At 36.7% G+C, this 10,510-nt stretch overlaps 2 protein-coding genes across 2 annotated transcripts in view; both read right to left on the bottom strand.

Annotated features, from left to right (window-relative positions):
• The window catches only part of LOC107602702 (GDP-mannose 4,6 dehydratase-like), a gene marked incomplete at its 3' end in the record, with an annotated part of 19,817 nt that extends 14,104 nt beyond the window's left edge, over nt 1–5,713 (bottom strand). The window contains exon 1 of the mRNA XM_016295271.1: nt 5,438–5,713. Coding sequence (XP_016150757.1) covers nt 5,438–5,548 — 111 coding nt within the window. The remainder of the gene's footprint in view (nt 1–5,437) is intronic.
• A 1,564-nt stretch (nt 5,714–7,277) lies between these two features.
• LOC107602975 (myosin light chain kinase family member 4-like) overlaps nt 7,278–10,510 on the bottom strand; it is a 20,350-nt gene continuing 17,117 nt past the window's right edge. The window contains exons 7-14 of the mRNA XM_016295635.1: nt 9,349–9,458; nt 9,098–9,239; nt 8,932–9,002; nt 8,698–8,826; nt 8,468–8,620; nt 8,270–8,348; nt 8,135–8,183; nt 7,278–7,684 (exon numbers count right to left, since the gene is read on the bottom strand). Of these exons, the coding sequence (XP_016151121.1) occupies nt 8,139–8,183; nt 8,270–8,348; nt 8,468–8,620; nt 8,698–8,826; nt 8,932–9,002; nt 9,098–9,239; nt 9,349–9,458 (729 nt within the window). The 3' untranslated portion in view covers nt 7,278–7,684; nt 8,135–8,138. The remainder of the gene's footprint in view (nt 7,685–8,134; nt 8,184–8,269; nt 8,349–8,467; nt 8,621–8,697; nt 8,827–8,931; nt 9,003–9,097; nt 9,240–9,348; nt 9,459–10,510) is intronic.

Here is a 10,510-nt window from a genome sequence, read left to right as displayed (position 1 = left end):
TTTAATGGTCATCAGCATCGTAAATCCTCAAAAGTTTTTCATATTTGTATTTTTTTTAATGTATGTACATTTATAACACTATTATTTGTATTATATTACCTTTGCATCAAATTACAAAAAAATAGTTAATGCTAATGTGAGGGTGTTTCTAATGCAGCGTCTATGGGAGGGATGGTAAATTTGACATCGTTCTCTCTTCTGACTGCCGTTATCAGTCTCTCTCAATTTTTTTTCTTTTATTGAAAGTCATGAAAACATGATCATGGAGTTTTTCTTTTGCTATTTAAGCAAATGGGAATGCAAAAAAATATATTTGTGGTAGTCTCCCATTCACTGCTCTTCAAGTTAACCCAACTATTACGACTTCCGCTGCCGAGAAACCCGGAAATGTGAAAAAGGTTCATTAAACGCAAGGCAAGTTCAAACTTCCTGGAAAGACTATTGCTGTGTCCGAAACCGCTCCCTGTCCACTATATAGTGCACTATATCGGGTGTCAGCCATTTTGTAGTGCTGTCTGAATTCTGAGTGAACGACTTCATTCCCTACATTCGTTCACTACTTTTTACCCACAATGCATTCTGATTTCGACCAATGTACACTCGCTGAAGCACTATTTCCCACAATCCAATGCGGAGAACCAACGAGCTGGAAGAGAGAGCGGGAGCGAGCGAGTTTGAATGAGAGATGCCGTTTACATCTTTATTATTTCTGGTTTACGTTTATTTCATGCATTATTTATATTAAAATATATAACGTAGGCATTAACTCAGTTTAACATTGTATTAATTTACTGAGGTGGCATTTTTTTTCATTTACAAAAATTTTAAAAATTTGGTGGATATTTAAAAATGTCCGTTGGTAGCGTATTCATTCTGATGTAAAATTAACAGTTGCCTGAGGGCGCTCTACGACCATTGGCATCTTAGTGCAAAACGCTGCTCGGGAGAGTTTCAAAATACTACAAACAATAAATACATACAATTATGAACACGTGTTAATGTGTGTTTATTTTTGTTGACAGTATTTTAATAGTATTTAATGATTATGAACAAAGCAATACAAAATAAATTAATAATATACCATCAATAAAACCACAAAGCTGACACGGAGGTATGCACAATTACAATATAAAGTTATTTTAAGTGTTATTGCGATTAATATTATTTTCTAAAATAAGGTACATGTAATATAAAAGTACGTATGACGAAGATGTTTTTCACACGCAGACACATCACCATCCGAATCCGTTCACTCCTTTCTGATATAGTCCACTCAACTGCCATACACTATATAGGGATTAGTGAACGAGTGAAAAAAGAGTGAGCGATTTCAGACACAGCTAGAGATTATCTTACTATAGGGAGATGAGGGGGTCTGTATTACTTACTATTGGAGAAAGTGTAACGGCTAACTTGGATCACGTGTCCCTTAATAACCAATCACAATACAACCTTGACGTCATTGAATTTCAATCAGAGTTGTACGACACTCAATCATCGTTTACGGATCCCATAGGAATGAATGAGAAGTGCCGTAAGCTGAACACCACCTGTCGCAAAAAGTCAGTGGCATTTTTTTCGTGGTAAACTCTAACAATAGTTCAATCCAAAAGTATTGTTTAGTGTAAAACATGTTGAAGATTAGCAGATAGGCTGTCGATTCATTAAAGGATAAGCCGTTTCCTCTACAAAGCTGTTTATTCAGCGTAGTGAAGCCTCTCATCCATTGACGTCCATAAAAAAATGCTTTTTCGGCTAATGGTTGCAGGCTTGCCTTCTAATGGCTTTGACAGAACGTTGGGTGAAACGGTCATAGCTGTGCTGTATTGTGAACAAAACACAGCTGCTGACCAATCAGAATCGAGGAATAGAACTAACCATTTTATAATGTGTAATAAATGTCCCATGGCATTTTACTGTGGGAGAGGCTCTGCACACACTATAGTATGATATTTACACAGTCATATTTACAACAGCTAACACTTCCTTGATCATTTTTATTTCACTAGAGTGCATTTGTAAGCATGGGAGTAGCTTTGGGGGGTGGGGGGGGGGATTAAAGCATATTTAATGTATTATATTTCAACTCCAAAATAAATGATGCAACCAATTGAATACACTTTAAGTAGCTGATATGGGTAAGTAATAGCAATGTGGTGTTAAAATATAATGGCCAATTGTTTAGCAACAAATAATCAATGAACTGAACTCTACTTACCTCATTAAATATTTAAGTGCTTTGTACAGTCATAGAAACTTCTAAATGCTGTATTTCTTTTTAGTTGGAGGGGGATCTAAATGTCAAATTGTGGCGGGAAATTTTTTAATTGGAGTGGAGAATATACAGTTTTTACCATTTAAATTGGACTATTTTGGTCCAAAAAGTCTGCTCAGGACAAAATGGATGGCACATTCAGCTATATATGATGCACAAAAGCAAGACAGGTCTCATAAACGTACAAAGTGAAAAACCTGGTTGTCTAGATACACCCATGTTTGTAACATGCTCATGCACTCACAAAAACTCGTAAAACAGACCAGAAATTCAAGTTATATACTTTTGTCTGTTGCCTATTTTGAACAGTTTGAACTTTCTTTTACCAGCAATCTGGAAAACAACATCACGCTACCTACTTATATCTTCAATTAACTTTTGAGGATCAAATTTGTGTCACATGTCTCCTGTTACATAGTTCACTGTGATTCACAATTACAAGAGCCCATGTCGGGCTAGATAAACAACAGCCAACAATTAAAGGCTCACATGAGACTCTGCTTTTTGTTCACAAAAGCTGTAAATGTTGCTTACCATATGCAAATTGTCACATATATATTGTCATTCCAGACATAAACATGTATCCACCTTATTCGTGACGTGCCTATTACGTTTTGAATTATGGGTGACACTTCCGGTTTGGGGAACTGCTATTCAAAAAGACTGAAATGAATCATGTTAAATCATAAGGTTGCCCTACAACTAAAGCCGTCTGTTTGACTGAATGAGCTGTCAATTTTCATTCATATTTTATTTTCAGATATCATGAGAATAACATAATGCTTGGTATTTTAGCGTGACATGTTATAACAAGAATATCTATGGCAAGAGCTCTTTTCAATCGCTGCATTCTTTTCCTCATGATTATTTACTTTTTTCCCTTTGCATTCCACTGTAATAGTATGAGAAAGGACAACATATACTGCAGTGCACATATGTGGTCTGTTCTCCCAATTTAATTTACGATATATCCCATGAATAATTCACTGGAATGCACGAAGATTCTCTTGTTTTTCCTCCTCAAACCCTCACGTCTGTTTCCAGGTTTGTTTGTTTTCAAAGGTAAATACAATTTATTATCTGTCAAAATGACTGAAATCACTTTGAAATAGTATCATGCAATGAAGTTAATGAACATTTTGATTAAGGCAAGTATGTTACATTATACAGATTAGGTATGGGCCGATTACCGGTTTCAAGGTATACCGCAATTTGAAAATTTCACGGTTTCAAAACCACTATTTTCCGTTATACCATTCCTGCGGTATGCGCTGTTTTTCATGTCTCCTCAAAGACTGAAAGTGTAGGAATCCCTCAGGTTGAGTTCAGTGTAGAGAGTAGCACGACCCTCCTCCTCCTGTTGGTGCGAGCGAGCGGTCAGTCACGTGTGTGTAGGATGGCCGAACTTAAGGAGCTTCCCCTGGAACTTACGCGATCGGCAACCGGACGTTTTTTGTCTTATTGCAGCTTGTCTCTGTTCTGGACTTGCACAAACTGCGTTGCAATGCAATCATTTTCCTAAATGTAATTTATGTGAAAATATGAAGTCTGTAAACGCCCGTTAACACAGGCCAGAGACGCTGAAGACGGACGCACAGAGAAAAATACTGTAGCAGGCAGATCACTCACTGTTCATGATCCATGAACTATTGGAAGAAAATCCTCAATATTGATTTGGGGGTTTATATGAATGTTTCTGAGGGGAACTGACTGTCTTCAGAAAAGTTTACGTGGTATTTTCTTTTCATCTCGTCTCTGTATCATTCACATTAAAACAGTGTTTCAGCGCAGCTGCTTTGTTTACAGCGGTAACCAAGGAAACGCTGTATCTGGTGTTCCAGAAGCGCCTCCTGCTGTCAGAGAGTGAATCTGCCTCTCATTCAGAGCTCGTTCAGGCATGTAGTATAATTTCACAAAGCTAGTCAGAACATTCTGTTTTTGCTTCAAATTGAGTTATTATTAAATCAAATGATCTATATGAAATTATATAACTAAATGATATGAAATTATATAAATGATATGTATAAGAAATTTTATATCTAAAATTAAATAACTGTAATTACAGATTTAGGTTAAATAAAGATGTCAGTCTTTATTTTTCTTCTTTTTAGGAAACAAATCAAAGAAAAAATAAACAAATTCTACTGTTCCTAATATTCTGTATGTTGCTCAGAAACAAATATATTGTTCAGCGGAATGTTTTTTTTTTTTTTTTACCCAGTCATTTTAAAATAACACATTTTAGAGCTGCAACAAAAACACCGTGATACCGTGAAACCGTGATATTTTTACTTACGGTTATCATACCGTCAAAATCTCATACCGGCCCATGCCTAATACAGATATACATTACTACAGTGATACTTCACCCGTCCGTTATTGCTGTGGAAAGAATCGGGCTTTTGGGGTCATTCATGGTCTGTTGAAAGTATTTTGTTTATGCTTTTACACTTTTAAATGTCATTTTAATGTTCGATGATTGAAGGGTGAGTAGAATAATGTCATCTCATTGTACCCAGTTAAAAAAAAAAAAAGATTATTGCGTTCATAGCGAGCATCTCACTGATTGTTTACAGCTTAACGGAAGTTACACCCATAGTTCGCGTAAAGCGTAATGGGGCGTAAGAATAGGGTGCATTCAATAAAACAAATGACACAGGCCTGCAGTGCTTTTGTCGCGTCGCGTCGCTCGCGTCCAGTGTAGACATGGTGTAAGCTTAGTTGTCAGTTATAAGTTCGGAAATGACCACGTAAGAAATTTAAACTTCTATACCTTAAGAAAGTGCTATAGTTTTACAAAGATAACTATATTATAGTAATTACTGTATTTTAGCTAAAACTACTATTGCCATGGTTACCGAAAACCACAAAAGCAAGTGAACCAAGGGGGTCAAGGATAAAATTGTCTCATAAAAGCCAGATATCATTTACTCACCCTCATGTTAGGGACTGACAGCCTCGGTCACTATTCAAGGCATCGTTTTTTCCTCTAATAAGACTGAATGGTGACTGAGACATCTCCCTCTGTTTTCCACAGAACAAAGAAAGCCATACGCGTTTGAAACAACATAAGGGTGAGTAATATGACATACTTTTGATTTCTAGCTAAACTATGCCTATATATCATCGCGTCGCATAGGTTGATACGATAATTCACGCTACCTGACCGGTAATGCCTGTAATGATGGCCACTTTCCTCTTCGTCTGGCTGTCTCCGTTCGCATCACCACTGGCCGCCGCCGCCGCCGCCGCCGCTGCTGCACACTGAGCCATCGTCTGGAGCTGGTTTCGGTTCGGAGTGTGTCTGTGGGGTCTGGTTCCACTGTGCGCGATCGTTTATCATGAACAGATGCAAACACATCCGAAACTCCAGCTGCTTGAGCGACACATCAGGAACCTGCACTCAGCAGCCAATCACAGAGCAGAGCGCCTGTGACGTACGCACCACAGAATAAAGAGGAGACAAATCCTGTTGGCTTGGGGATATAAATGTGTCACAGCGCCCACTAAAGGAATCGAGGTTCAGGAGGATTTAAACAAACCACTTTTTTACTTTCTCCCTTTATTATTACATATCTAATATAATAATTATTATCGTAATTATAATATGCCTACATTTCATAGTAAATCCTAGGCTAGGCCTAAATCACAGCTGAAAAACAGCTTCAACTAGTCAAGGCTGTTTTGCTGGTCTCCCAGTCTTGTCAAGCTGGTCAGTTGACTGGTTTAGGGTTTTTTAGGGTCACATATCGTTCTTACTGTACTTGATGTTTTTTTGCGCCACAACCATAGATCAAGGCTTTGAATCACTGATGTTATTTTGAATATTTCATGTGTGGAAAAAAATATGCAAACAATTAAAGTGAGAGGAGGAACTCAGGATTATGTGCATTTACAAGAAAATGACTTAAATGCTGTTGCTCCAAGAATAGATCAAATGAATGAACCAGTCAATCAAACATTTGTTCAAAATATATTTTAATTTAGATAATATTTAAAGTATATAAGGCACTTACAACAAAACATCTTTTGAATAATGTACAAGTACTAATATATGAAAGTACTGACATGCTTTTATTTTTCCTAGTAGTTTATGAGCTATTATATTTCAGCATTCCTCAATCCAGTCATCGCATATATAGAAACTGAAATCAAAACATAAAAATAAACAAATCTTTTATTAATGCTTACACATCAAAAAGTGATAGTCCTGGTTTTTCAGCTTTCACTTAGAATCCTAGTGTCTAAAAGCACTAATTTGTTAGCCATAAGCTGACATACAGTACATTTCACCCCATTTATTATATTATGAAAGCATTTCAAGTAAACATCAGTGAAAGGTGATCAAAGCAACAGTATCTTTATATTTAGAACCACACAAAAACACACAATACATTTGAAGGTAGTGTTCCGGGGGGGGGGTTTCTTTCTTTTTTCAATTGCCTTCATGGAAGGTGAGATGTCTACAACAAAGAGAAGGAGTGAGCAAGACCATATAATCGCCTAAAACAGCCAGGCTTGAAGCCAATGTCCCAGTCTCCAATTTCCAGCTTAAAAAAATCGAAAACAAAAATACAATAAAGTGTGAGGTCAGCAACATTAGCTAAGCATTTGGAGCTCATGATTCTGAATAACTCATTTTGCACAACACATTTGCCCTAAGGGAAACCCTCTGAATGACATTATTGAATAAAATGTGGTAAGTGAGAGCTGAATTTGGGTCATGGCTATTTGTATCAGATAACAGTAGCTACATGCACACAAACAAACTCCAAACTCTGACACTTAGACTTCTTGAAAATCAGCAGAAAAGACATAACATTCAAAATGATAGATTATTTGCAGGATTTTGACATTAAGGGTGCTATTCAAGTGTAAAATACAGTACAGCTTCTTTTGTGAATTCTAATACTTCATAAATATTATGCAAATGAAATGTTACCATAAACCAATGATGTACAGAGTATTACCATGATAAGACTCAATACATTTGTGCGTATAGAGTATGATTTCTGTTGCACTCGTAGTCATTCACATACTTTCTCCAGTCCTGGTCTATTATAAAGTGCACATACAAGACCAAATCCCTGTAGAATTAAGTGCATGTAGTAATTTTTCATAAGACGACAGCCACCAGTTAAAACCCACTTAAACCAGGACTGGAGCACAGGGCAAGTTCATCACAGAGCCATAAATATTACCATTTTACAAAATGGTGAAATATTCTTGTGGAGAGCTGTACTTTTAATGTGTTGTATGCTGTTTTAGCTTAAAGTTGAGGTAAGAAGTCAATAAACATTTTACAGTCAGTATTTGACTGTAATATTGAACAGATGTTGTATAGTTGTTCAGATACAACTGCATTGGTCCAGTGTGTCACCAAGGCACCAGGAGAGCCAATGATCACTTCTGCAGAAAACATGAAATCAAGGATAGGAGAACTAAATGTTAATTACGTTTTAACATTTAAAGGGACAGTCCACCAACATTTTTTAATTCTGTCATCATTTAATTAATAATAATAATTCATTTTATTTATGGGCGCCTTTCAAGACACTCAAGGACACCTTACAATAATAAAATACAGCTGAAGAAAAAAACATTTGATGTACGCTCCCTCATTATTTATTTCTTCTGCAGATCATAAAAGAAGATCTTTTAAAGAATGTTGGAATACAAAATACAATGGAAGTCAGTGGGAACTGAAACTGTTACCAACATTCTTTGAAATATCTTCTTTTGTGTTCCGAAGAAGAGAGGCATACAGGTTTGGAACGACATGAGTGTGAGTAAATGATGACAGAATTGTCATTTTTGGGTGAACTATCCCTTTAACATATTTCATGTTATGCATCTTACCTGTTTATCCCTCTGGAGGAGGGGCACGTGAAGAGTGACACTTGTTTTTCTGTGAGAGAAACAGGTTCATTCATTCTTAATTTGCATAAGTCACTACTGCACTCATTTAGTCACAAGCTCGAAGCTGTTATGAACCTTATGGTGCAGACGGTAGTGAAGGGCTCGGTCTGAAAGCCATGGGTGTTTCAGGGACTGGGATGCACTCATTCTCCAACTGCACAAAAAAATACATAAATAAATAAACATGCATCAAAACACAAACATACTGGTAACATTTCAGAATCAAAAAATTAGTATTTGTTAAATTTAGCCAACTTTTGGGGACACACAGACCTTTTGCTCTTCACAAGCAGGCGTGAGATGAAGTCTTTGGACTCCTCAGAGATGTCGACAAATTCAGCCTCTTCAAAACTCCACTGACATGCCAGGATGTTATTTAGTGTCTCATTATCATCCTCACCCAGGAACGGAGACAAGCCACTGAGCCTACACACGCAAAAACAAGTTTTACAAAATTCTCTCCTTTTGGTATTATGATTGTTCATTGATATCTATGGACTCACAGCATGTAAGTGATGACACCTAAACTCCACATATCAGTTGGGAATGAGACAAATTCATAGTTGATGACTTCAGGAGCCAGGAACTCAGGTGTACCAAAGTTCACCCTCAACTTTTCCCTAGGTTTATATCTGAAAGGAAGATGAAGAACAAATCGGCGTGAGAGAAACAGTAGATTCATGAAGACAGGCAGAAAGAAAGCAAGTGTAAACACAGACACAGAAACAAATACTAACCTCCTTGCGAGCCCAAAGTCAATTATCTTCACCTTGTTTGTTTGTCGACTGACACAGAGAATGTTTTCAGGCTGTTGACACAGTAAACACAGGGATTTCAAACTTCTTGTTCTTTTCATGAAGCTGTTGAAATGCATATTATTTTTAACAAGAATGTGTTTGGCACCTTAAGGTCAAGGTGTAATATGTACATCTTGTGCATATGCTGAAGCCCTTCACTGATCTGTCTGATGAACAGCACTGTGTCCAACTCGGTCAGCTTGTAGTTCTCATCTATGATCCGGTCAAACAGCTCTCCGCCATCAACGCTAGGGGGTACACAGGGAACACAAGCATACACATAGCATGAATGAGATTTACTTAGTGAGAGAGGATGTCTGTGTGTGAAACTTCAGTGTGTTTGTGGATGTAACTTACTACTCCATCACTAGAATGATTTCATGTCGAGATTCAAAGGCGGCGTAGAGCTGGATCAGATTGGCATGGTTCAACTGGTTCATCACTTCAATCTCACACTTCACTACCTCCTGACAATGCAAACGTGTATGAACATCAATAATTCATTCCAATACATTTATAATAATCTTAAAGCAGTGCTGTTATTAACCATAGACTAACTAAACTAAATTAAAACTATGAAAAAAAATTTAATAAACGTAAAGCTGAAATAAAATACAATACTTATTTCTTTATTATTAAAATTTTAACAACTAGACAATTAGATAATTACTAAAAGTGAAATAACTTAAATAAATAGAAATATAAAAAATTATAAAAATTATAAAACCACATAACCACATTACTAAAACGTAAACTAAAATTAAAACTGAAAATACAAAAACAAAAGCGAATTCAAAATATTAATAAATACTATAACAATTTATACATGATACTAAAATATCACTGTTGTGGGCCACAAAGTGTTCCATAAGTTGATTGGCTGATTGTTTTTTAAATTTGAAAACCACTACCTTAAATTCATAGTAATGACATCTTAAAGGGGTCATATGATGTTGCTAAAAATAACATTATTTTGTGTATTTGGTGTAATGAAATGTGTTTATGCGGTTTAAGGTTAAAAAAGCACATTATTTTCCACATACTGTACATTATTGTTTCTCCTCTATGCCCCACCTTTCTGAAACATGTCGATTTTTACAAAGCTCATCAGTTTGAAAAGCGAGGTGTGCTGTGATTGGCCAGCCATCCAGTGCGTTGTGATTGGCCGAATACTTACTGTGATGCCGTGTCCCGGCCGGAGTGACTAGACAAAAACATTCAAACCCATTATAAACGAGGCATTTGTTGCATCCAGTGGGGACATAATTATGGATTATAATGACTTATACTGTCTTTTTATGCGTTGTGTTGCATCGCGCCTCGTAAACATAAATCCATGTCTGCATTTGTGATCGGAGAAATTACAAACCTCAAGCGCTACTCTACACTGCTCAAAAGTCGCGGTTGAATCATCAGTGGCAAATTCTTTAAATATAAAAAACGTACTTACAGTCTGTGAGTCAGAACAGCCGGCATTGTAGTCTACTCTCCCAGGATCAGGAACAGGCCTCCATAAAAT

The sequence above is a fragment of the Sinocyclocheilus grahami genome, unplaced genomic scaffold (assembly GCF_001515645.1).
Source record: "Sinocyclocheilus grahami isolate Dianchi unplaced genomic scaffold, SAMN03320097.WGS_v1.1 scaffold15.1, whole genome shotgun sequence".
Classification (NCBI taxonomy): Eukaryota; Metazoa; Chordata; class Actinopteri; order Cypriniformes; family Cyprinidae; genus Sinocyclocheilus; species Sinocyclocheilus grahami.
The sequence above is the reverse complement of the archived record's forward strand: the minus strand, read 5'-3'. Positions and strand labels throughout refer to the sequence as shown.